General features: G+C 39.1%; 2 protein-coding genes across 3 annotated transcripts; both read right to left on the reverse strand.

The window, feature by feature from the left end:
- Positions 1-7,275: 7,275 nt before the first annotated feature.
- Positions 7,276-11,409, reverse strand: hlx1 (H2.0-like homeo box 1 (Drosophila)). Of its 2 annotated transcripts, XM_041063685.1 has the most exons (4): positions 10,797-11,409; positions 10,028-10,207; positions 9,701-9,885; positions 7,276-8,003 (listed from the first exon to the last, which is right to left on the reverse strand). In XM_041063685.1, the coding sequence occupies exons 1-4, from the start codon at positions 11,239-11,241 to the stop codon at positions 7,671-7,673; spliced, it is 1,143 nt and encodes a 380-aa protein (XP_040919619.1). In that variant the 5' UTR covers positions 11,242-11,409; the 3' UTR covers positions 7,276-7,670. The 2 variants fall into 2 exon arrangements, with proteins under 2 accessions (XP_040919619.1, XP_040919620.1); XM_041063686.1 differs by lacking the exon at positions 10,028-10,207.
- Positions 11,410-20,168: 8,759 nt separating this feature from the next.
- On the reverse strand, positions 20,169-26,814 carry slc35f6 (solute carrier family 35 member F6). The gene is made up of 6 exons (XM_041065112.1): positions 26,675-26,814; positions 24,828-24,900; positions 24,121-24,292; positions 22,712-22,927; positions 22,378-22,488; positions 20,169-21,646 (listed from the first exon to the last, which is right to left on the reverse strand). Exons 1-6 carry the CDS (start codon positions 26,749-26,751, stop codon positions 21,159-21,161), a joined length of 1,137 nt encoding a protein of 378 aa, XP_040921046.1. The 5' UTR covers positions 26,752-26,814; the 3' UTR covers positions 20,169-21,158.
- Positions 26,815-27,634: the final 820 nt, after the last annotated feature.

Consider the following 27,634-nt stretch of genomic DNA (forward strand, 5'->3'; position numbering starts at 1 on the left):
TCTTTTGTGTTTGCATCTCAGCGGGCAGCCAGAGCTCGGCCATAATCCCCCTCCCAGTGTGTACATCACTCAGTGAATTCAGCCTCTATGGAAACGGGCAGGCGGTCGGACCGCTGCCATTTCACAGCCCTAATTAATACCAAACCTCTGCACCCTTCACAAATTACAGCATATACCACACAGCGCTGGCGCAAGACAACAGTCTGCAGTCTGCAATAAAACGGTTCCTTCATGGCCACATTAAAAAACAGAGCGGTAGGTCAGAGGACTTTTAGCTTATAACTGATTACTGTTGGCCATCAGCTCCAAGTGTGTAGGCAGTGTATTATTTGAGAAGGGTGGTGAAAGAGAGCTTAAGTAGCGCTGTCCAGGTGGCAGATTCTCTGAGGGATTCTCCACTGTGAGAGCCATCCAAGGACAACCAGCAAAGCTTTTCATTTGGGGGGGAAGGGCTTCTGTTCAGGCTGAGGAGGAGGAACTGGCCACCCCATAGTGCCCCGCTGGCTGTGGTCTGCAGCCAGTGCAGCAGTAGGTAACTCTGGAGCCAAGGTGGAGTGAGAAAGGAAGGGAGGAAACTCAGAAAGAAACCATGAAAAATGTGGAGCATGAAAATGTCTCCCTTGGTTTATGGCAGTGCAGCCTGGCTTCCAAGAGAAACACATCTTTAAATTTAACTTGAGATGTCTTTTTTTTCCTTCTTCTTCTCCTTCCACTCCCAACTTCTGGCAAGGGCCTGGTTTTGAAAGCAAGGCCAAGACGCTTGGAAACTGTGACCATGTTAAAAAAGCACTCAATAATGTGGCTTTTTGGAAATGTGGCGACAGCTTCTGTACGACTGGCTCAGCTTTCAGTGTTGGTGAACATGTTTGGTACGTGTGCAGCTGCAGAACAGTCCACAGTATAAAAAAAACTCAGGATTTACACACCAAATGTATATTTAGTGAAGGTAAATATGAAGTCCAAGGAGTAATAACTTTGAAATAGATCATTCAGTGAGATATTCTGCAGATTCTTTTGGCGATTTTTCAGTTTCACACATTACAATATAAACTCTCCAGGCAGTTTATGTGCATTTTACTCTATCTCCATTGCAACTTCAGAAGCAGTCTTTTCTAATTCAACTCAAGGAAAACATACCGACGGTATTTGGAAGAAAAGGCCATAAATAAAAGACCTGATACTGGTTATTTCAGTGAATTGGATTAAAATGACGAGGGCGGCTGGAAACATTTTGGCCTCCTATCAAATTAAAGGTTTGTACCATGTAATAATATTTTGCTAGTCTCAGGAGGAAGTCATCTCTCATGCCGAGGATTCAGAGCTCATTTAGGAAAAGAGAATCCAGCCGATCTCATAAATCAGTGTTTGATGGAACAAACATACCTCTGAAGGAGACAGAGCATTGACAATCACTCCTGTAGTTACAATGGCTGAATAGAATACTCCACTGATGATAAACACATTTTTTGGGTGTGGAGTTCAATGCACATTAGCCCCAAGCTAACACCTCTGAGTGCAGTGGGTGCAATAAAACATTAATTTACATCTGAGAGATTAGGGTGTAGTTTAGAAATGCATGAAATTCATGAAAGCACTGTACTTATCTACACTTTGCTTGAGTATTTTAATTTTCTACTGCTACACACTTTTACTCCATTACAATGCAGACAGAAGATATTTTACATTTCATTTGACAGTTGCAGTGACTTTGATTATTCAGATTTTATATACAAAACATTCAAATAGCTTCTAAAATGTGATGGACTGTCACAGGCTAAACAGTATATGAACCACACATTAAAAATCATAATAAAGTTTGGGTCAAAAAAGCACCGATGCAGTGACTGGGTTTCCCATGGGCAGAAAACAACCCAAGACAAATATAAGTTAGAATGGGTTCTTGACAAATCCTACCACACAGGTGAACTTGTTCGAGTAAGAAGAAACGTGAGATTCCTCTCTGATGAAGAAACAATCAAATCTCCCAGTGGCTCGCCATCTCCCTCATCGTGGAGAAAATCCAGTTTCCAGTTTCTGAAATCCAAGGAGTTTCCAGTGATCTCAAAACACCTAGCCTGCAAAACAATATAAAACCCTTACTGTTCACAGTCGTAACATTTGATCACTTATGGCCAAATCTTAGATTATGTCTACATTCTCAGAAAACGCAGATATTATATTTAAAGCATAGTTCTGTGATAGCAGCAGCACATCATTTTACTAGCTCATTTTAGCCATTAAATGTGCATACAAATCTTTGCCATGAATTTTTATATGCTTGTTCTTACATCATGAACTGAAATGGTTTAATATGAAATCTCTTTTACACCTTAAAATCCTGATCAAGATAATCGTTTTTAACTTTTCTCATTTAAATTTTTTATTGTGCTATTGCTTAACACTCTTTTTTGACCAACCACGTTTCACAGGATCTACTCCAAAATACCTAATTAAATACAGAAATAAATAATACAGCTACAGCTAACGATCGTTTTCTTCATGTTAACAGTGAAATATGCGCCCCGTTAATGACCTTTTAACATTTCACAGCAATAAAGACTGCATTTAGCATGAAGCACGTTAGCTAGCAAGCAGACAGGCTACCGCCATTAGCTACATTAGCTTAACAGAAAATGACTCACCAAGGTGGTCCAATTACAGTAAAGCCACATCAACGGGCTTCGGGTCGCCTCTGTCACTTCTGGGATCAATTCCGAATATTTTAAACGGCTGAAACTCACTTATGTACAACGATCGACAAGAGTTTACTTCGTATTTCTTGCTTATTAGCATGAGTTTGTCTGGATTTCTTATCTTAATGCCTCGGTGTGCGTACTACCACAACTGCTACCTGAAAGAGGGCGGGACTAGCTTCCGCCGTCCTATAGCATTTCAGTAACAATAAAATAAACTTGACAGACACAGAAATCAACCAAATAACTTATAGCTAACCATAGTTTTGTGAACCAGAAAGTAGCAAGAAAATAAAATTATGATTTAATATTTAACAAAATAAGGAAACGTTTTTTCTACTGGATTTCACCAAACTGGGTAAAATGTTAACCATGTAATTTTTATTGTTTAAGTAAAATTGGCTCACTTTACAGTAACAACAGTCTGAATACCGTCAGCTTTTACAAAGAACATTTCACTGGTAAAATCAAGACTTGTAAAGGACTATTTCACCACAACAAGAGCCGAGTACCTTTTTCTGAATAAAATGAATTCATGAGAATCTTCTTGAGATGCTCACATTATCCTCATCATCTTCATCGTCATCATCATGACAAATACTGACATTATCATCTTAATCTGCCAAATGGGGAAGAAGCAGAATTACTAAACTAAACCTCAATCTTTCTCAGCTGCAGTTTCTCAGGCACTTGTTGAGTTATAGTGTAGCTTTTTTTTTTTTTTTGACCCCCCCCCCCTCTCTGCAGGATCTAAGTCCTCCTCTGATGCATTATGGCAACAGAGGAGAAATCTCCATCAGACTATCAAACAACTTCACAGATAATGCCTCAAGGCACTGGAGACGTCACAGCTTTTAGTCACGTTAATCCCTCAACCACTGCAGACAGACACCCCCTCCTCTGCTCTCACAGAGGTAATTTGTTTTACACAGTTACTTTTTCAAAGCGTTAAATATTGGCGAAATCTGCAAGGCTGGTTTGTTTTATGGGTTGCCCTGTCCTGGGTTGCCAAGAGGGACATATAGGACAGCTTTTAATGGAGGCGGAAAGGCTGACATTAAATACAGGCCAGATGGACTTTCTCCTGTCCTGCTCATAAAAGTTCTTAGGACAGTTCACAAATCAAGGCCTCTCAGTATTATGTTAAACGTTTGGATTGTTATTGTTATTGTACATTTGCAAATACTAATGTAATTTATAGCTTTTCGGGCATAATTCTAGACTTAACCCACCCAGACATTTAATATGTGAGCATTTAACAGTTAATATTAGGTTGATAAAGTGCCCGAGTCTTTTACTGCCTTCCATGGAAACTGGCTATCATAACTCTGACAACTTTTCATCCAGCATGAATTAAGAGTGGAGATTAAGATGAGTGCCATCTACTTCATAACAGTCACAAGCCAAGTTAGTTTATGAGAAGCATTGCTGGAGTTTTGGGGGTAAAATATCTCCTGCGTGGAAAAAAAAAACACCAAAAGGCAGCAGGTATACTGTACAGCCAGGCAGGAGAGGGGGAAAAGGAAAAGTGAAATTCAAGATGCTAAGCTAAAACGGAAAAACTGCAGCTCTCTGGGGGTCAGTCCTCTTTCCGGAGGAGAGGAAAGTGGACCCCGTAGTAGAGAGAGTTTGTGGTGGTCCGGGTTTTTGGGTCACTCACTATGATGTTGCTGCTAACATGACAACAAATACCAGAGGGCTTTGAGTTTCCTGACTGAGATATAATGCTATCTGAAGGCCAGGAGCACCTCATTATACCATGTCTTGTACACATTTTTCCACTTTCAAATGGTTTAACAGAGGCATCAATACTAGAAATGACATTATTTCATATCTGAACAGAATTCCACTGTGGTGGAAAGAAACAAAGTACAGTTACTCAAGCACTATAACACTATTTGCACTATTATGCTACTTTATACCTTATACCTGTACTCCACCACATTTCAGAGTAAAACGTTTTACTTCACTTTCCAAGTTAAAGTTTGACATAAAACACATCACCAGTGCATTGACATATGATGAACTGTTATAATTAAAATACAAAAAAATATATAAATCAGTCAAAGTCTAGCTAGTTTAGATGTTTATCAATAATAACGATCCATTTAAATAATAACATAACTGGGTATTTTGACTATTACTTTATAGTTTTGTTGCCAATACATTTGTTTGTGTTTATGTGTAATGGAGTATTTTTATAGTAGGATATTGCTACTTCTACCAAAGTAAATGATCTTCATACTCCTTCCTTCTGTGAAGCTCCAAAATGGTTGTCTATTTTATGCTGATCTTGAACTGAACTTATTAAACTTTACTCCAAGCGAGGTAGAGAAGAGTTTTTGAGACAGCATCACAGCATTTAGACCTGATCCAGACTGCGAAATAAAATGTAGAGAATTATAGCTGAACAGCTGACCAAATTAAATTAAAAAAAAAAAAAATAGAATTCAAAATGAGTTTTTAAAAAAGTAGATACCTACTTTTTCTTTTTTGGTATCTGGACCCTAGAGTATTTCTAAGGACCAGTTCTGCATAATGAGTACTTTTATTGTCAGTACATGTGTACATTAACACAGACTTTAAATGCAGGACTAGGAGCATCTTTACAGTGTTGCTGCGTTTGCTCAGGTAAATGATCTGCATACTGGAGTGAAAGCTGCGCTTACCTTGTTTTCCATCAGGCTTATTTTTCCATCAACAAACCTCTTGATAGCCAAGCCAGGCTTGATGTATAAAAGCTCAGTGTGACAGATGAACTCAAAAAATATTTATAAAGTCATTGGAGCTCTTAAATACATGTACATAAACATATTAATATGTGTTACTGAGTCAAGCTTATCTTACACAACCTTAATGTCCCTGCCCTGCAGCTGAGTTTGGAAAACACTTATTCGGTAGGAATTTTCTGGAGAAGTCATCAATTTTTTTTGCAGCAAAAATTACTTTACATTGGGTAACATAACACTGACTGTTATGATGTCTACAGTGGATTGGATACTGATCTTTGTTAAGACCCCCCAAAATTGAAAACTCCAGCATAGGTTAAGAATTAACAATGAAAATCTGGCCTTGAAGAGAAGCCAGTGAGGGTTATTCCAGATTTATGGAGGTCTTATAAAATACAATTACTCTGACAGACAAAGATAGACTTAATAGACATGTAAAGAGTAGGGAGTGTGTCATGACATCATGTCATTAAACATCCTTAGGCGGGTTTAATTGTGCCGCACATATGAGTCTGAATGTGCACTGCTACAATAAAGTAGATTCTTTCTATCTCCTAATCTTTGAGCAGTCACCATTGACCATCATGAGAAGGCTGATTGGGAAATGATATTTCAACACTACAGCATCCTCTTCTGTTAGTCTATGACTGGCATGATTTCCTTGTTAGTCATAAAATATAAAAAGAGGAAGGAGAAGTGATGTGGAATATCAGGCCTTGGAAAATGAGTGCGGGGGGAGGTTGTGAGCAGCACTATAAACGGACGAGATGTTGATTGTATCCGTGTCTGGATACATAAAATATACTCATCCGGGTCGTCGCTGCTATCTGGAGCCAGTAAATGTATACAAACTATAAACTACCCTCTTCTCCTTCTCTCGCTTTCTCCGCCAGAGCCGCAGCGTCCTCAGGAGAAATGAATGTGCTTATAGGAGAAGGCCTGAGGATGTGTTCATTCATCACGGAGGAAAGGATTTGGACGACTCAACGATTTAGACCGCTCGTCCGTTAACCTAAGTTTAAAATGACACTATGAATTTTAAATGTAATTAGTTTTTAGTAATGATTAATAATCATCGGTGTTCAAAACGATAATCCGTTTTATTTCATACAAAATTCAAACCAGTTCGCGGGGAACCAGAGTTAAATCAATAGGATTTATGAATCTACGTTTGCGTGGATCATTTGTATGAAGCTAAGCAAAAATGAATTGTGTTATTTACTTTTGTGGATGAAACCATCCATTTTGGACAGAGGCTACTCTTTCCTTTATTTTTTTACTTTATTTATTTATTTATTTATTTATTTATTTTTATCCACTTAATTTATTGCATGTTTTCGTGCATGTGGAATTTCTTGAATTCCTGATTATTTTAATTGTTACCAGGCGCTATTTCCCCCCTATGTTAAATGCAAAAAGAAATAAAAACAACATAATTAAATGAAACACACTGAAAAAAACCCAAACCTTTAATACCTAAATTAAACCAGGTCAGCATCCTCGCCAAAAGCTTGACTTAATCATCACGAGCGAGGAACTTGCTAATTCATACATTGTAATAATAATAATAATAATAATAATAATAATAATAATAATAATAATAATAATGCTATTTTCAAAGTATGAAACATTTTATTTACAATATTTTCAGTGCAAATTATTATTAACAAAATAGCACAACTATATATCCAGACAAAAAGAAAAAAGTACATGAACACAGCGTGATGTTCTGAGATTTCATTTATAACGTGAAACGAGTGGTTCATAACCTAAAAATAAAATTCACAACCGCATATTTCCTCCAGATGAGGAAAACATGATGCACACACAGAAGCTCCTGAGAGGGAAACGACAACAGAGGTGGCCGGAAGTCCGACTTTTAGACTAAAATAGCCTGTGGATTTTTTTTTTTTTTTTATCATAGCCTTTCAGAGAAAAGGGAAAAAAATGAGACAAAATCTAATCTGGACTACGTGTCCTTGTGTCTGGGCTAAAATGATGTGTCATTTTGAACAAACAATACTGCCTCGTTGCTCCACTTGTCCCCAGGAATTAAACCGGTGCAGGTCTGGCTTTGGTTGCAACAATCTGGGACTTCTCAGCATCTTATTGTTTAGTGAACTGACTCTGCCATTCCAGGTGTGTTTTAATACCACTGTCGTTCTTCTGTCCAAATTTAAAAAACAAAAAACAAACAAAAAAACAAAACTCGCTCTCATTGTTCATAACCTAAGTCAACACGCTGCCTTCATATTGGCAGCTGTGAGGCCGCTGTGTCTGTGACTGTGGCCGCTGCCGACGCGCTGCTCGCCGGCCCGCTCCCGCTCATGATCACGCTGGTTTTGTTGTGCTCGGAAACGTCCACATGTCCATCAGAGCTTTCCTCCTCCGGAGCTTCGTCGGATTCACACTCGCTCCTCCCCTCGCTCTCACACTCGGACTCCATCGGCTCTTTGGGCTCCCTGCTGCCGGACTCAGACACACTCTTGTCCGGCTTCTCGTCCTTCTCCTTGTCCTTCTGAGCCTGGGCCTCTTTGGAGTGTCTCCACTTCATGCGCCTGTTCTGAAACCACACCTTCACCTGCAAGCACACATCAAGACACCATTAGATTAGACTCTTTTTGTACGTATATAAACAATAATTCAGTGGCATACAGCTGTAGCCTTTTAGCAAAGCATTTCCCCAAATCTTGCTTAATTTTTCCAGAAAAACTTATGAACAAAAAGGGCCTTGCATTGGCTCTGAGTCACAATCTTTTGAATATAATGCCTGTAAAACTGCCTTTTTTCCTTTGCACGCACACTTAGGCTAAATCAAAGCTGATCAGTGCTCATGAACGTTTTTATTTACCCTTTATTCAACCAATTTGAAGTCCTAATGAGATGTGAAACCCCTTATGCATGAAGACCAAGGCAGCAGCATAAAAAGTGCAAATATAGAGCAAAAACTTTATTAAACACTGATAAACAACATAAAAAATGTTGATGCACAAAGTGTGATGATTTAAATATATTTTCAAACCTATTACCAATAAAAAATAATAAACTAAGAGAATCTGTTTCAGTTTTTTATGGCATTATTGTTGACATGTTTCTGGCAAAAGGAACTGGCAATGCACAATGAAATGTAAACAAGAGCTGGTGAGCTACAGCTCAAGATATGGTGAGATTTGACACTGGCCTCTGAGCCAATCAGGTTGCACCATACGGTCCTGATACCGGCTATGGCTTAAAAAGTCTGGATCAATTGCTCTTAGATGTTTTATTCAGTCTCAGTTGTTTGTTTTAGATGTAAAGTTTGTGTCCTAGTTGAATCGATGTGCAGAATGAGGATACAAACTGCAAGAAATCAGAGTTGCTTGTGTTATGAAAATTGTTGTTAGATACTTTGATGCTACAAAGCAAATAAAGCTATAGATCTAAACACAGAAGCAAACGTTTCATTTCACATCCGCAGCTGTCACATCATTTCACCTGACCTGGTGTAGATATCATTAAGGACACTGAGGTCATGTCCACCTCAATTTCTCAGGAAATGTAGAAGTTTAAACAGCCTGGGTCTGACTTTACGTTCTATAGCTAAAAACATACACATGGTGGGTATGTTACAGGTTTGTTCCCAGTGTTTTTAGAGAACCGGCAGTGTGGACGTGGCAGCATTTGGACCGGACATACTATATATATGGAAATAAAAATATTCAGAAAATGTAATTTATAAAATCTGAGTTATTAAACATGAGAAAAGTCAAAAAGAAGTGTCTGCAAAAACATTTTCTAAGTGAGGTGGGGGGCTCATAAGCTCAGTAGTTCCACAATCCTGGCTACGGCCCTGGTTTGTATTTATTTATTTATGTATGGATGGTCATTTGGGTCTCCATTAATTGTTTCCTTGGGAACAACTACTCTTCCTGGGGTCCATACTCAAAGAAAATACAAAGAACTACTGAATGTGTATGCTTACATTACATACAGTAGCCTAAAAAATATAATTAAATCAACACTGCATCCAGTAATAAAAAGGCCTCGAAACATTAAAACAGAGTCATTTTAATGGCGTGATATTTATTTTTCAGGTCTGTTGTCAGGAAAAAAACTCTTTTTCCTCTGCTAGGAATAAAAACTTTGCCTGTTAAAAACCTTAATTGTAAATGTAGTTTATAACAAATAAAAAATATATTGGGTCTTGAATCAACATGTGATCCATGGGTAAGACACAGGCCTTTAGGCAGGCGAGTTAACCTCAAGTCTAAATCCACAGGAATCAACACTGCTTCTTACCTGAGCATCCGTCAGCCCGAGCATCGCAGCCAGCTGCTTTCTGTCTGGCTTGGTGACATACTTCTGTATTTCAAATCTCTTCTCGAGTCCTTTTCTCTGAAGATTTGAAAACACTGCCCTCGACCATGACCTTTTCCTCTTGTACGTCTGTGGCATTGTGTCTTTTGTGAGGACAGCGTATGGACCTAAAAGACATGAAGAGTACAAGTGGTTAAAACAAAAGAGTCCAGAAACCGGAGGAACATTCACCTCAAGTGTCTCACACCTCCAACAGAGAGCAGGACAGGTCAGTTTCCTGTCTGTTAAAGTCCTACATGTGCAGACTACCTGGGAAGGTGTCCTGAAACTGATGCTGGCCTGAGTGTCTGCTGCTGCTGCCTAGTGAACTCATCATGGAGGACGCGTCGCTCATCCCGGGGTCTATGGAGGAGAAGTACTGGCTGGCCGGAGGCTGAACGGGGATGTGGATCCCTGACTGACGGTTCGAGCTAACGATGGACGTGAGATCTGTTACAGAGCGAGAGATGATGGGCTTCAGTCAGGAGAGAGTTATCGCAGTGACACACATGCAGACTATCACTGACGCTGCTCTTTGGTGTGGCAAGATGGCCTCAGGTTTAGATATAGTGAGACCATGTTTTGACTTCATAGCCTGGGTTTCCTTGCTGGACTGCTTTTGAGCAAACTTCAGCTTCATTGCTGCTGTTTGGAACTGATCCTGACCTCTGACCTCTCTGTGGAGGGGGCAAGAGAGGCGAGGTTTCCCCCACAGGGCTCTTTAAAGTGCAGCTTATGAGGCCATTTGCGCTGTAACTACTGTGTGAAGAAGTCAGTCAGTGTTATAGACTCTAAAGGGTAACTGACTTTGCACATGTGCAACGTTAATAGCTGCTTCTTGTTTGCTGCTTTCAGTTTCTAAACTTTGGACATGTTTTTGTCTTGTTTTGTGGCACTTAACGACATGTTGTTTTTTTTTTAAAAGAGTATCTTAAGGGCATAAAACTTGTACCTATTTATTGTTTTCTGTGGCTGACATCACAGGAAGCTTCTCTACAAACACCACACATTTTGAGTGTAATAAAATCTCTCAGCTCACCTCTTAACGACGACTTTTCTTTGCCTTTTGGGTCAAAGTCTGTCGACAATATCCGATCAATTCCGAATTTGAGGTCTTTGCTTGAAGGCGGGGGAGCTTGTTGGGAGTTAAATGCAGTTCTGGAGACTGAGGTTAAGTGTAGTCCGTGTCTGTGGTATGGAGACGCCGGACTCACCCTCGCACCGTACACGGACGGCTCCGGAGCGACAGGGGAGGGGCGCAGTGGTGAGCCGCCGGAGTGCCCCTGCTGTGCACGGTGGTGGTGCCCCATGTGCACCACGAGTGCCGACGATCCCGGGATGTTCTCCGCATCTCCAGCCTGCAAAATGTCTGCGATGCAAAACGAGGGTTTCTTCATCGTATCCACAGCGAAGCCCCCTGCGCAGTACGCAGACCAGAGGCTAAAATTTGATGCGTAAAACGGGTTGAGCCCGGCCGTGTACATCCCGCAGTCTCTATTTCGTCTTATTGTTTATCAGAAGAAGGTATAAAAGGACAGGCATGTAAAAACGCACGGATAGCGTTTTAGGGGGATAGATGACCGTCCTCTTTGTGTAAGTGCCAAAATCGCTCTCCCAACTCTGAAATCCTAACCCTGCAGCTCCACTCTGAAGTTCCTCCGCTGACACTGATTGGTCGCTTTCTGAGCCAATGGATGTTTTGCATTTGCTCACATCACACCCTTGCAAATTAGGATGATGTGTAACCCCCCCCGCCTCCACACACACACACACACATGACCGGGGACACTTCGGAACAATTTTGATCCTGAGATGATGGATTGATCACTTAAAGAGAACCCCCCTTTTCACCGATATCATTGCACATAAAAACAGTCATAAGGCTCTCGGGCTCTCATGTTAATTTCTAAAAATAATCTATTTCCTACTCGCACATGCTGCAGACTGCATTCGTTTTCAGAGCAGTGTTTGATATGTCACTTTTCAGCAGAAAAATCAAAACCAGAAACAGGCTACACACTATGCAAAATATTTAAAATGTATCAATACATATGTCAATGCATATTTAATAATTGTTCGTACAAAATCGACGTGCTGTAATGTAACCCCGGGCACAGGAGAGCGTCTATTAGCTGCAACTCATCCTGTTTTTGATGGGCTGTGATTCGTGTTAAATGAGCGGATATTCCTGCTAGATTTGCCCCCAAAATAGAACCTGTTTTAGTATTTTAGGATACAGCAGAAATCCTTATTTCTTCCGGAGCAGGGAGGGGGGCCGGGCTTTATAATGACTGTTAGAACTTCCCTTTTTCAATATTTGTGCAACTTTATCTCGACCTGCAAGTTGCACGGTGACGCAAATCCGTCCCCATGCTCATAATAAACAGAGGAAATCTATTCCCCTCTAAAACGAAAACACAATTAACTTCAGAGGCGATACTTCATCCGCAAGGCCCCTCAAGATTCACACGTTGGGTCCTGGCCAGTAAGATTTTATAATCGAGGATTTAAATGGTACAAAAAAATAAAAATGCATTTTTAATCATCGCTGCAGCGTCTTCAGTATGAACTGATTTGGCTTGACTGACGCAAAAGCAACGTATTTTTAATATCTGCAATAATAGCAACAGTTTTTAAAATCTTGTTTACAGACTTTCTTTTTTTGTCAATTAAAGTGAACTCTCTCCAGCTTTCTCCCCCTCTCCCACTGTCGTGCCTTGATACTGTTCCCCCCCCCCCTCCTCCTCCTCCCTTTCCCCAAACTCTCCGATCGCATGTTTCTCTTGCATGCGTTGAAACAATGGCCTCTGAAGTCCGCATTCATTTAGTCTTGATTCATGCGGGCGGAAGGGCCGATGACCCTGACTGCCTCCTATCATGCTGTTTTCGAGTGACACTTTTCCGGGTTAAAATTAGAAATGATTTTTAACGTTTGCCCTCCATCATGCAGTCAAAACAATCCAGGGAAGAGGATGTAGCAGACGCAGCACGCCTCTGGTTATTTCAGGTGCTGATGAGCTTTTCAGTGGGAAGCATTTTAAAAAACAGGCCTCAGATCAGCCTTCACACACACACACACACACACACGCACACACACACAGGCACAGGCACTGCCACTGTACAACAGGACTGTGACAACCAGGGAGAGGGAGAAAAGGATAAATTCGTTTTAGCATCATTATGTGTAAAATATTCACTTTTTCCAGCTGTGATTTCAGTTAATGCCGCAGCTGTCATATACATTAATAACACAGTCTGTCTAACACATACACAGGCAGCCCGCTTTACCAAAGCAAATGGTGCTGTTTTTAAATCATAAAACCAAATGAAAATGATTTGTTATTGCCGTTTTGAAACATGCAAATGAAGCTTATTGTTTTTGGTTCCCATAAATAGTCAAACAAATAACGATAACAAATCATGAAAGTCCTGTTTTACCCGGTCATTAGAAACAATAATAATTTACTGCATTAACGTCAGTAAAACACATCCTTCGCCTTTCGCCTGTCAATCACCTGCAACTTTTTTTTCCCTTTTTTGCTCAAAATCACCTTTTCAGTGAGTGTGTCCGTGATTTAAAAGTCCCCCGCATGGATCAGATTTTGTCTGGGTTGGAGGGAAAACACATCACACGTGCAATAAGCTCTTCTCACAACGGACTGTGAGTCCGAACACATGCACACTATATTGAAATAATACGACAGAAATGGTTTTACAAGCGGCTTCACGTGAGCCACTTCAGGTGCTATAACTTTATTCTGCAAGAAATTAAGCAAACATTGTTTTGTTTGCTGCTGTAAAAGGTGCATTATCTCTGTTTAATTTATCATCTATATTAGGATTAAATTATTTGCAGAGTGGCTGAATCTTTCACACACAGAATACTTACACTCTGAACAGAAGAGAGTTCAGGAAACCGAAGCTTCTTCTGCTCGGACAGAAAATCTCTCTGCAGAAAGTAACTGTGCACATGAAAACATCAGAATTTATACCAGTGACTATACAGACACAGTTTTCACCAGACGCCATGCAGTGATCCTACAGTCTGTTCACGCCCAGTCGTTGTTTTATTGTTGTTTCAACAGCTCTTTTAATATCATTCACCCTCCCCTTATTTTCATCTTTTGATATGAGTGTTTTTAATGCAACCAGCACTTTTGTTATGTGTGTTCTTGAAAGGAGAGAGCTAGAGCATAAACCTTTCATTGCACTGAAACCTGCAGCAGGAGTGTGGCTGTTAAACACACCTACGAATAAATCTGAAACTTTCTTCTGGCATCACGTTATTGCAACGATTTTAAAGGTTCAGGTCTGAAAACTGAATATTCTAGAAAGCACATATTTGATCCACTAATCACCTGTAAAAACTGAAATATTACTTTTGCAGCCAGAGCCCTGCTGGATACTATTATTCACCTTTATTTCCCTTTTCCAAACCAGTCCTCGGTGGAGCAGTATAAATGATGGCAGGTGGGATTACTGCCAGTGCCAGCGATTCCTGTCTCTGGTTAAAGGACTGAAAGTACTTGAGACTTGTCTTGAAACGTGTCTTCAGCAACAGAAACATCAAATCAATGTATCAATCTGTTGTAGGATTTCATGACTGTTTTTTTCCAGTATTATTGTCCCTTCAGAGATAAGCACAGTCATGCACTACAATACAGCGATGAAAGTAACCAAGTATATTTATTTGAATACTGTATTTAATTACAGTTTTGAGGTACTTGTACCTTACTTGAGTATTGCTATTTTATGGTTTTTTATTCTTCCACCCCACTACATCTCAATGGGAAATACTGTACCAGATACCAGCATTTCTTTTCAGGTTAAAAACACATTAAAAAACACATGATGATCTTATAAAAATATGATCCATCATTAAAGATTAAACCAGTGGCTCCCAGTCTTTTAGGCTCCTGACTTCTCACAAAAGACCAGTCTCTTGTTGGGGCCCGTTGCCATGTTTCAGATGCCTGTGAGTCTGCTGCAATTCCACCACCAAGAGACATTTCTCTTCTGAACTTCTAATATGGTTTCATTTAAATAACTGTTTTGGACCTAAGGAGATAAAAATCAGCCAACATTTTACTAAAAAAGCAAAGATTAGCTAAAGTTTAAAAAGTGAATTCAAATTTGTGCTGCAGAACTTTGTTTTTTCTTTTATTTTTTTTTCCTAATCATATAATGACACCTCAGGTCAGGAGTATACTTTTGCATTTATGACTCAGTGCACTGCCTGTTAAAAGATGATTAAAAAAATTACTCATCAACTTAAAATTCCTTCTTCAGCTGAAACACTAATGACTAATTAGTTGCCTAATCAACTCAAAGGACATACTAGCTCGACCTTCCACCTTGCCTTAACTGAGGAGTCCATACACTCTGCACTAAAGCTAATCAAAGCTTAAACAAGCAACATGAAAATGAGTCACATGCTCTGAAAACAAAGCAGCGCTGCTGTGCACTGTTGACTACCTGAGGTTTAAAGCGTCTGACGGAGCCCATTGTTGTCGCCTGATTGCTCGCTGTGTGTTTTTCAGGAAGTCTTATCAGGCAGAGGAAAACTGAATGAGCACCTCAAACTGCAGCTCTGCTGGATCTGAGGCCGCTGGACAGAATTAAATGATTTCCATTATTACACCGAGAATTATTGCTCCCCTCTGTAAGACTCCAGCTCAAGCCAAGATTACTATTTCTGGCAATGTTTGCCTCAGGAAGGAACTTTCGCAGATTTAATGGGACCTGGGCCATTGTACACAGCCTTCTGTATGGCACTCTGCCATCATTTCCACAGGGAGAGGAGAGAGAAAAAAGAACAGGGATGTGTCTAAAGTCAATTCAAAACAAGACTGGGCCGTTTATGTGACCCTGAATACATCCAATATATCTCAAACGTTGAACTCTCACTGAGGTTGACATGAACTCAGATGATGTTTACCAAGATAGGTAAAGAAGAGATGTGATAAGACTGTTGATCCCAATCCTGAAATTCATATATGAAAGTAGCACAGAGGATAAGAGGTAGGAAACAGATAAAAAAAAAAAAAAACTATTTGAATGAAACAACTAAAAAATAGAATAAGAGATCAAAGAAATTAGAGAGATGATATAAAAAAAAGATCTTAGACTAAGTGAATTTTGCAAAAGAAGTAAATCTTAATGTATGTAAGCAAGTAGTTTTTAAAACTATGAATAGATGTAGTGTAGTAAAAAACTATAATATTTCCAACTGAAATGAAATATACATTAGCATCTAATGGAAATACTCAAGTAAAGTACAAGTACTCAACTGTACTTAAGTACAATAGTAGAGTAAAGGCACGTTACATGACAAGTCTGGATGAATTATACAGCCCTCAAATGTTCTGGTGAATAATGAAAACTACAGTGAACTATAATTACTGATCTTGCCATGATGCACAAAATATAAAATGATCAATAAATGTAAGTGTTTACAGGCCCAGACTGTATCACGGAATGTCCCAACTATCTCTTGTTTCATGAAATGTAGACGTTTTCCATATCCTCAGAATGTGACTGTAGTTAAACAGAATTATGATTATTCCCACAGATATTGTATAAAACATTAATGAGGATGTGAGAGCAGTAAATGTACAAGCAGCTCCCCCCAGTGACTAAATCTTTTTTCCACTTGTTCTCGTTTTTCCTAAATGCAGTTTTCATTTTGAAGACGTTCAGCTGATTGACAGAAAATTAAAAGGCAGCTATTTTGCAGGTGTAAATACTGTTAATGTTGTATCTGCTATGTTCCGCATGCAACACTTTGCCTCTTTTTATTTGCTGTTTATAATTTGTTCTGTTTTGTTCATTTTGTGTCTCTGCAAATTATTATTATTTTTAAGTTATTTTGAGTCTGTGCTTTCTGTTTGTTATTTCTAGGTGAGTATGTGCATTGTTTTGTGAGAGAATAAAACCAAACCAAAATATTTTGGTAATCAATTTGCCTTTAAGTCATTCGTAAAATAAATGTGCCAAATATTTTGATGGTTCCAGCTTCTGACTGTTATTTTTCTGTGCAGTCAGTGCTGAGCGACTGCAACAGCTGCCCATTTTGTAGACAATAAAACAATCAAACAGAAAACATGACCTTCAAATTTCACAATCCTGACCAGAGAAAGATAAATAGAGCTCCTGACTTACAGGCCGATGTGCCCGCCTTAGGAAAACAAAACTTTCTATAATTTTCCAGCATTTTTAGATTCTGATTTGCACTGAAAATTAAGTGGAGCTGACTTGTGTTGATTCTTCAGGCTCTAAATAGGTTTTACATTAACTCACTCTCACTTACAGAAACAATGGAGCAGGCCTTGATATGTAAACTCTCAGTAGCAAATTGTTTTCATTCTGGAGTGAATGCTTGTCTTTGCACACAATTAACCTATCCACAACCCATATGACAGCACTTTCCTTTAACTCCATTACAGGAATAAGGTCCAATTTTGCAGCTGGAGATATTTAAAAAGAATCCACACTGAATCCACAGGACTCGGATCATATGAATGAATGACTGAGGAGAATAAATCCCCCTGTTTCCTTTTGTGGTAGTGGGGCTTTTACTTTTTGCTCTGCAATGTCAGAGTTTAAAACATTAAGTGGTCATTAGCTGGACATTGGAGTGGTAGACTAATCACACTCAGCCCAGCCTGCCCTCAGCTGTAAACAACCTAAGGGGCTGCTTTAATGGAAGCTTTTAAATATGATGGTGACTCAGTGCCTTTGAGCAAAACCATCCGTTTACATTAAAACAAATTAAAGTCGCCTCTCGTGGGGCGGTGCATGGCCCCTCTACAGCTTCGGTGCGCAAATGTACACACGGTTAAATCACACGTACTGGAAGCAGCGCAGGTCTCTCTCTGAGCTAAATACTGTAGGAGACTAATGGAAACACAAAAGGTCATAATAACAAACCATTAGGAACTACTGCTGCTTCTCCGGAGAGGTGGCGAGCTGCCACGGGGAGCATAAACCACTGCACCAAAAAAAAAAAAAAAAAAAGTCATTTCAGTCAGAATTATCGAATTGTTCAATTATCTTTTTTTTTTCTTAGTGGAAATCTGATGCAAGGAACCAACTTTTATTTCCACTTATTGTGTCTAAATAATTAAAGAGCTCGCAGTCATTAATAATAAAGCAAATAAATAAATGAATAAATAAATAAATAAATAAATAAATAAATAAATAAAAAAACAGAATACCGTTTCTGCGTTTGCAGATTTAAAATGACTTCATACAGAAATGTTCCTGCAGATGCATTGAGGACAGGCAGTCTGATGCAGACCAGAGCATCTCAGCCTGCGGCTTTAATAGTTCACATCTCGGCCAAATCAGGCCGGGATCTGTTTAACGCAGCGGTGGAAAAATAAGACCGAGAACACGATTCATCAGCCGAAGGACTCCAGACAGCAGCAGGTCTGAAGGTGCAGAGAGGTTATAAAGATTATAAAGACGTAAAATCCTCCTGCACAGTGTTTAAAGTGGGAAAAAATGAAATTAATTAAATAGAGTAAAAATATGGATTTTCTCACGTTATCTATCTATCTATCTGTCTGTCTGTCTGTCTGTCTGTCTGTCCGTCTGTCTGTCTGTGTTATTCACAGACTTATTCTTGCTGTCGGTTTTAGATCAGTTTGTCTCAGGGGAGGACAGATCGCATCGGGACAAATTTGTCCAGAAAACAGCTACTGGAAATGTTTTTCCACGGTGTCCCAGGAGCGTCTTCTGCTTTGGTGTAATTTTTTTTATTTTTTTAAATTTTGTATTTAACGTCAGAAACTGTATTTTTTCCCCCCCTCTAAATTTGTTTCAGAAATCTTTAATCTTTGCTTATGTATGAATACAGGTTAATTTAGTTTGTGTCATAAAGTTTAAATTTGCTTAGAAACAAAAAAGGGGGGCCTATAAACTCAAAGCGTAAAGAAATGGTTCTATATTGTTCATATAATAATCCTTTAACATCCTTTACAGATACCTTTCCTGTAATATAGTATTGTATAAGTATTGCCTCAAATATATTTTACTCTATCAACATATTTCATAAAGCAGACTTTCCTTACAGGTCGTTCATTATGAATTATTTAGGGTTGATGTCTCTTTCCCACAAGGCAGTGCTGCACCACTGACTTTAGAGCTTATTTATAGCTCTTTAAAATATGTACATGTATATTTACAATGGAATCACTGTGTTTTATGACCTTAGTCTCACTGTACTGTGGACAACATGATGTCTTCTCTTTTTTTCCTCAGTACATTGACAGGGTAGCAGCCCATAACCAACATCAGCCACACACAGTGAAGAGCTGGCTTTCAGTTTTTAGCAAAACGCTGCCATCTAGCGACCATGAAAATAACTATGAAAATGAAAGCGGGCCTTCCATGACAGTGAGCCAAAATAAATAAATAAATAAATAATTAAACACAGATTTTTATTTTCTAATCAAGCCGTCCATTCTGCATGGAAAAGGGTTACACTATAATCCAACACAATCTAATTAATCTAGATCTAAATCTAAAGATTACAGTAGGGCACTTTTTTTGTTAAAATAAAATTAACCTTGTATATATTTATCTGAAATGACAATAGATATCGTTTACACAGGCCCATAAAATATAAATTATTGATAATGTACAATTTTGTTCCTGAGTTCTTCTCAGTAATAGGTGCTGGTTATTAAATAAATCTCCAATGACTGAATTTTTGCTCTTACTTGATGTGTTCATGTGGTTAATTAAGATAAAACCCTGTGTGTTTGTGTGTGTGTGTATGTGGTCAATTCACACGTTTACCATCATCCTGCTCCTGCAGTTAGACAGGGTCGTGCGTACAGATCTCAGGGGACTCCTGGGTTTAACCTTTGACCTCCATTAAAGTGTGAGAATGGCCTTCGGGGAGGATGTTGGGTTGACTCAGGAAGTGAAGGCAGGTGTCAGCTGCTGGTGTTGGTGACACTGGACCCTTCTACTGACTATTCACTTTTTTTTTTTCCCCCTAACTTCAGCAACAGACTTTTGTCACATTTTCATTGCAAATCTGTCTTAATTTTCATTTATTTCATGTCCATTATAAACATGAGATAATGAGTTGCTTAAAAGTATGAGATCCCAGATGAATGCAGATGGACTAGTTGTTTCAGCCCTAAACACAACATTGTAGATATCTAACGATGCAGTCACAAAAAGGTTTTGAGACTCCACAGGTTGTTTCAGAAATTTTTTTTGTTTAAAAAAAATCTCTTTTTGATTACATTACATCCACTGACGATAGTTTTCTGCAGGTCAGCACAGGCCTGAGTTAAAATGCCATTGCACCATTCAACAAGTGTGATTTAATGACAGCTCCCTTTTTTCTCATTGTTACAGTCCATCCCTTGGAAAACAGAAAAGAGAAGGAGAAGCAGGATTTATAAGAAAAAGTGCAGATCAGGTGGTGTATGAGCTCTGACTTTTTTTTTGTTACATGTCTCTGTCAAAGGGTCAGAGGGCAAATATACAGACATATTCCTCTGAAACTGCGCTCTTAACCTCTAAACTGAGATTTAAAAAATGGTTCTGCGGTTTGATTATCTAACCAATATCTGTAGCCACTGTAGTGAATTGGCATTCAGTGCACAATCTCCACATTGGAAACACTATGGCACACATACTGCACGCTCAGCAACATTTAAAAAAACAAAACCCATTCTTAAAACTGATCATAAGACATTAAAATTTGCATACTGGACCATGTAAACATATCACAAACAAAGTGACAATGATTGACCTTTTTAAGATAATTTACATAAAACATCAAAATGATTTCAACCATTAAATTCTGTCGTTTGACAGTTATATTTACACACCGGTGCTTTTGTGATTTAAAAACCACTAAAAAAACACTAAAATCAGTGAGTTCAAATTCTATTTCTAAAATTAGGACACAAATAAATTATCTCTAAATTAAATGAATCCCTAAGTAACCCATATTGTAATATAAAAGCTCAGACCACCCTCTGTTTCTTTAAAGGAACAGTTTGACATTTTAGGAAATCCTCTAATTTTCTTTCTTGTTGAGAGTTAGCCAACAAGATTGATACCTCTCTTGTGTCTGTACTGTAAGTGTAATTACCACATTCATACTGAATCTACACATATAAGAATGGTATCAAGAGAGTGCATTTTCCCAAAATACTGAACTATTTCTTTAAAAAATCTTCCATTCTCTCACATATTATAACATTGTGTGAGGTCAGTTGAAATGTGAGGTGTGAACAAAAAAAAAAAAAAAAAAAAAAAAAAACTGTTTAAAAAGACTATCACTGACAGCATTCATGAAAGGTGCAGTGTCTTTGACAGACCAGTTCTCTTGGATGCCATCTGTGCCGAGTGGTTCAAACATTTACATGTTTTAGCTCTCGTCACCTGCCTGCACCCTGCTGTCGTTCAGCAGTCTCTCTCTTTCTCCTGCACTGGTCTCCTCCTCTAGATTCAACATCCTAGTGCAGAATGCTATCCTGACCAGCAGGGGGCGGTGCAGTCCATTGTAGAGTGCTGCGCCTACCAGCAGGACCAAGAAGCCCAGAACCTGCAGGCCATGAAATTGTTCCCAGCCCAGTGCCAGGCTCACCACCCAGATGACCAGCGTACGCAGGCTGTCCAGCACCATGCGGGTGGTGGCGCTGATCTCTTTAGTGACACTGATCCCGGCGAAGTTGAAGAAGGCGATGCTGACCGTGTTGCCCAGCAGAGCCAGCATGATGAGAGGCTGGTGTCCGATCTGACAGAAGGCGTCCAGCGCGTCCTCCAGCACCTGCCGAGGGTTGCCGCTGAAGTCGCCCACGTGAATGAAATACATGGGGATGAGCAGCAGTGACAGGACAAAGAAACCAAAGAAACCTGAAAACAGAGAATTAAATTTAATATGACATGAAGTTCTCAACGTGTTTGACTCGTGACTCCACAATATCAAGTCTACTTGCAACCCTGAAAAAAATGAGTAAATAACTTTGGTGTGTAGTTTTTCCTGCTTCCTTCTCTTGTTTGTGATCCTACCCCTCAGATTTATCTTGCAACACCTTATAATTAAGGGCAATAACATAATACAAATGACAGACATTCAATAAAAACAGGCCACAGAAAAATAAAAATGGGCAAACAAAATAGTAAAATCTAAAATTCCCTGTAGATACCATGTGGCTAAATGTTTTTATTTATTCTTTTTCATGTTGTTGCGCGTTTTTCTGCTTTAAGGAGGCTTAAGCAACAAACCCTTTAAATGACCCATTTAAATACTCAATTACAGATATTTCTTCTTCCTCTTCTGACTGTATCAGTTTGAAAACTGATAAAACTGGTCAATCTGTTGTTGTTGTTGCTTTTTGATGTTCGACCTTTGCATTCCACGTTATTGACTTCTTTTTAACATTGACAATTCAGGAATTTGGCTCATTCTAATTGTGTTTCTCTGTCCTTTTGTGGGTTTGTGTGTTCAGGAGATACAAATCCACCCTACAAGTTTCTTCACCAACAAATGGGTTTTAGGGTAAAAGAAAGAATCTCCTTTTGGTGTTTCTTGTTGCCGCTAAAAGTATAAAATGTCACATGTAACTGCGCATGAACAACTGTACCTTCAGTTCCAACAGCACGAAGAGGATGGACGTCGTGTTTGTAGACAAACTTTTCCTCAAGGACCATCTGCACTGAAACAATGATCTGAGCCATGATGATCAGCAGGTCTCCTGCAGGACCAAAGAGAAAAGGGGGTTTTATGCTAATGACACATTACATGTTTTAGGAAGGAAAAAAAAATCATGCAGAATTTTCTATGTAGTTTCAAGAAGCACTTGCTCATATTGTCCTCCTACGCTGTAACATAAAAAATATCTAACCCACAATACATAGATAATTAGAGCAGAAAATAAAGCACATAATAACAATTAAAAATAAAAAAATCCACCTTACCTGTGATGACGTCACTGAGTTTGTGAGCGTCGTCTTTGTGACCGCTGAAGAAATCGGCAAGGCCCACTATCACCAGGCCCAGGATGGTGGTGAGAATACCGAGCCACTGGCTGACTGTCAGGCGACGCCCCAGAAAAGCCACAGAAAGCAGACCAGTGAAGATGATAACTGCTCCACGCAGCATCTGGAAGCTGGAGGCGCTGGTCATGTTGAGTGCTGGAAACCGAAAAGGGGTTTTAAAAGCACAGATACGTTAAGGACATCAAAGTACTACTAATTTGTACATTTGTGATCTAGAAATAAATGCTTTCCTTTCCAAGACTCACAAAACAACAATTCATATGGCCCAACACAGCTGAAAGCTGCATAACACAAAGTGATACTGAGAAAAACAACTTTGTTATTTTTGACTTAATTATCTTCATTAAGGATGCACCGAAATGGAAAACAAGGCCAAAAACCGAAAGAAATTATTATGTCAATTATTAGTACCATTGCATTTATGGCTATGATTGTGTACTAACCTCACGAAAATTGCGTCGCGATTACATAAAATAATATGAATGTTTCAAAGAATAAATCAATTTAAACAAGATTGTAAAATTAAATATGTTCTCTCATAAAAACACAAAGTGCATATAAGTCAAGCGCATTTTAAAATTTTCGCTGTAGGACTACAACATAATAATGTATCAAAACAAAGACTGCCTTAGCCCATATGTTAATTGTAATTAATTGCAACGCTTTAAGTTAAGTTTTAAACTTACTTGCCTTTTCAAAAACGTCTGCCACAGAAGGAGTGGGTGTGCTTGGAGGGATTTTCCTTTTCTGTGCTGCATTCCTCTCATATTCAGCTCAGCGATCGAGATGTTTGGATTTCAGGTGATAAATTAAACCCGACGTGGAGAAATTCTTCGCAGATGCACCTCTTCTTGAAATTTCGCCATTACATGTTTTGTAAATCGCTATTCGTGTGTCTTTCTCAGATTTACTAAAATACGTCCACACCACAGACATGTTGGCCCTTCCAGACAAGTTCGTACTGGCCGCGGTTTTTGCTTGCGTCATCACAACATCCTGTTTCGGCCGTGTTGTTTCAGTGATAAAAGTCTTTCGGCCGAAAACCGAATATGCACTTTTGGGCCATTTTCGGTGGCCAAATATTCGGTGCATCCCTAATCTTCATTCCTGACCAAAGGTTTCTTTAAAGATAGCAGATAATCTTTACTGTCTGGGTCATTACCGTTGACCTTTGAGGGGCAGAACGTATCATGAAGTAAGCTTTCAAAAGGTCATCTTTACCCTATATCTTTAAAACAACATCTGAGCAATTTCAATAAGCTGGTGGCCAAAATTTTCTACCTATTAAAGAACTGAACACTTAGCAGATAAAGACAGTGGTCACTTACCAACATACATGATGGAGGTGGCCGTCATGTCGCACATGGCAGGGGGGAAGAAGAGGAGAGGGTTGAAGCTCTGGCCTGGATTCATCCGGGGCTCTGGACTACGTCTGTCATGGCAAAGCAAGATGTAGAAGACTGCAAGACAGCTGAACTCCCCCAGAAACATACCCACTGCCTGGACAGGTAGAGTGGGAGAGACAGAGAGATGGACAGACAGAGAGGGGAAACATATTAATTTACTGACTAATGTTGGACACAACAGCTGAGAAAACAATTACTGGTTTGATTTTACTTTTGACAGAAAATTTTACAAATTTACTGTTTACAGGATAAGCGACTTCAGATATATCATCTTTTTTTCAAGAGAGTCAGCAGCACTTTACAAAGTTTTCACTTGTTTACAATAGCTATTTAACAACTTAAATATGTTGCACTCAAGTGCAAAGACATAGCTGTGCATATCTGTGGCCTGTGGTTAATAGGGCTGGGTATCATTTGATATCAGTTTTCTGTACTTGACAATATTTAATAATTGTAATACCGAAGCATTTTGTTCAGTACCAAGACAGAATTAAGGTTAAATACTGAGCCTTCTTTGTCCAGTGTGGTGCTGAGTGAAAGTAAAATAAATAAATAAACAAATAGATACACACATACATACATAAATAGACACATACATACATACTGTCACTTTCAGTTTCTTACTGTACCTGCAAAAATGGGTGAGAGAATCCATGTTCAGGGTCATCACGGCAACCCTTCGCCGTGAACATATCAGCCCATCTGTCGGATGAGAAGACGTTTTTAAGTTTAATTATGGATATACAAAGACAAAGACACTGAAAGCACTAGATTGAAAAGGTTTTGCCACACAGATAGATCTGCAAAAATTAATCACTTAAGTGATTACTGAAGTGAGAGAAAATTAACCTGTAATTATTTTGATAATCAATTACTTATTTTAGTATTTTAAAAAGCCAAACTTTTGCTGGTTCCAGACTCTAAAATGTGAGATATCGCTGACTTTTGACTGTGTTGGTCAGACAAAAAACAAGGAGTTTGCTTAAAAGTTGCAACTCAGCTCTGCTCGCTTTATTTGTTTCATTTTTTACTGAAAAAAAATCTGTGGGTCTTTAACTGAGTTTGGCTGCGCAGCAAATGCATTTCCTATTTTGTATTCTTTCACATTATGCCTGTGGTTGACCAGCAACCACCTGAAAAATACAGCTGAGACTCCTTCCTCTCTCACATTCAAGGTACACTTGTTTCACTGTGCCCGATCATAAAAAACCGAGCAGTTAGACAAACTGATTTGATTTGTCACTTGTGAAGTTAAGGAGTGCTGAAGTTTGCATAACCCATTGACTTTTATACTCAGACAGCCTGAGGAAGCATGACTGACATGTGAGCGTCCTGTCTGCTTCAAAATGCATGACAAGCAAATGTTGTTAAAGTTGATGACACAGCACTTCCTTCAAATGCTTCTGAGCTCATCAATACATCAAAGAAACCAGAGGGGGCTGTTGCTGATCCAAATCTGCTATGACTACCCTCTTTATGTGTAGTTAGCGTTTTGGATTAAATATCTTTAGATGGTTGCTTGAAAACAAATAGAGCGAACTTGCACCAAAACTATCAATCTACATGCTGTGACTGATCTCAACTGTACAGCTTTAAAACCAGTGAAGCATCACTGTGACAAGGCAGGTATCAGGTGGCTGCAGTGAAACTTTACAGGTTAGTTGCTGTGCTCTTCTGTGAACAACATGACACAGCTTGTTTTGTCTGACATGCAAAGTATTCCCTTTTTTTTAGTTTCCTGATGTTTTAAATACCAAACAATAATGAAAGCAATGATCAGTTGCAGGCCATTTACTCCAGGTACCGTGTTTACCTGTGAACTAGAAAGAAGGCTGAACTAGTCTATTACCTAACCTCTGATATGAGTCATGTCCCATCAAAACAAGTTTGTTACTCACTCATAGCTCGTGATAATGGCATTTCACAGCTGCAGAGCCACATTCATTTTACACAACATTAGTCCCTGTAACATTTGACATTAGATACGCCTGTATAAATAGTCTTCATATCCCATTAAAGGTTGCTCTCTGGCCCCAGTCTTATATTGTTTGTGAATAACATTGAAATGTCTGTGCTCATACAAATTAGCTTCCTAGCAAGAACAAAGATGTAGCTTCTAAGCTATATAAATTATAAGGAAGTTTAAATTAGCCGCTTGTGGACAAGCTAACAACTTGCCAGGGCATTAGCTTGTTAAATGCTAATGGATATAGTAGGTCTTACTGTACTACAAACGAATGAACAGTTCAATACTAATATACCTTGGTAGCAAAAGCTTGACAAACAAACCACCTCGATTGGTTAGCCAGTGATTTGGCAAATAAGCTCGACAGGAAAGGTCTGTTCACATTTTGTGTGCTAATTATCGTCCCCCAACTCTGCCTTAGCGAACCGTAACTGACCAGTTCCCCTATAGTTAATTAACTTTAACTGTAAACACATGACACCAGAGGAAAACAAAATGAAATCTACTCACTTTGCAGATAATGTGTTGATAGAGCCAGTTGTGAGCATGAGTCCCGCAAGGAACAGCTGGTATTTTGTCCAAGCCATGCCGGACGTTTGAAGTGCACAAACAAACCAGGTACAGCCGGCCACCAAGCTGTGTTTTTTTGTTTGGAGACTCACAATGTTTTTTTTTCTCCCACCCGAGGTAGTCGAAGACCCGCCCTACTATGTCTCTGATTGGCTTGGCTGATTACGTTTAGGCATGAGGACAATGTAGAGTGGTCAGATGATTAGGGTTCAAAGAAAACGTCAGGGTCAGAGCCAATCAGAGACAGGGTGGGGGAGGGTCTTCACCCCTCTTCAAACGGCACGTGACAAATCAGAGTCAGCTGACCTCTGCGGAAACCACGCGCTGTTTTTCTGTGGGAAATGAGGGTGCGCACACCAAACCAAAGGAGGGCACGAATGAAACTGAGAGAATAAAGACAAGATGGAATATGAAAGTAAATATTTTACCACATTTTTAAATGGCCGAATTATACATATATACGTTAGTGTAAATTAATTAAATCCAGGCCCCTCATCCCTGTCTCTGAAGATTACTCTGAAACTGACACAGGCCTTTTTTTAAAGACCTGTGTCAGTATATATTTATATAGTATGTATGTATATATGTAGATTCAAGATTCAAGATTCAAAGGGTTTATTGTCATTTGCACAGTAAGGAAACAGGTTTCCCTGTACAATGAAATTCTTACTTTGCTCTTCACCCAGAATGCCATACAAAACGTTGTAAGTAAATAAAATAATAGTATTTACAAAATATTAATAAGAGCATAAGTGAAAAAAAAAGTTGCACAAAATATAAACTGTACTGATATATACAAATCAGCTGTTGTGCAAATTCAGCTGAGAGTGAAGACTGTGCAAAAGAACTGTTATGTGAACAGTGCAGTATGTGTGCAGTTATTAAGGTGCAGAACAGTAA

This window comes from Toxotes jaculatrix, chromosome 19 (assembly GCF_017976425.1).
Source record: "Toxotes jaculatrix isolate fToxJac2 chromosome 19, fToxJac2.pri, whole genome shotgun sequence".
Lineage (NCBI taxonomy): Eukaryota > Metazoa > Chordata > Actinopteri > Toxotidae > Toxotes > Toxotes jaculatrix.

Bases quoted from the DNA above. Each gene is read 5' to 3' on its own strand.
- hlx1 (XM_041063685.1), bottom strand. From the start codon at position 11,241: ATGTACACGGCCGGGCTCAACCCGTTTTACGCATCAAATTTTAGCCTC. The intron at 10,208-10,796 runs GTGAGCTGAGAG...GCTCTGTAACAG, and splicing joins AGAAAAGTCGTCGTTAAGAG to ATCTCACGTCCATCGTTAGC. The intron at 8,004-9,700 runs GTAAGAAGCAGT...GTGTGCTTGCAG, and splicing joins TCGGGCTGACGGATGCTCAG to GTGAAGGTGTGGTTTCAGAA.
- slc35f6 (XM_041065112.1), bottom strand. From the start codon at position 26,751: ATGGCTTGGACAAAATACCAGCTGTTCCTTGCGGGACTCATGCTCACA. The intron at 24,293-24,827 runs GTACAGTAAGAA...CTACCTGTCCAG, and splicing joins TCTCTCACCCATTTTTGCAG to GCAGTGGGTATGTTTCTGGG. The intron at 21,647-22,377 runs GTACAGTTGTTC...CTCTGTTTTCAG, and splicing joins TCGTGCTGTTGGAACTGAAG to GTTTCTTTGGTTTCTTTGTC.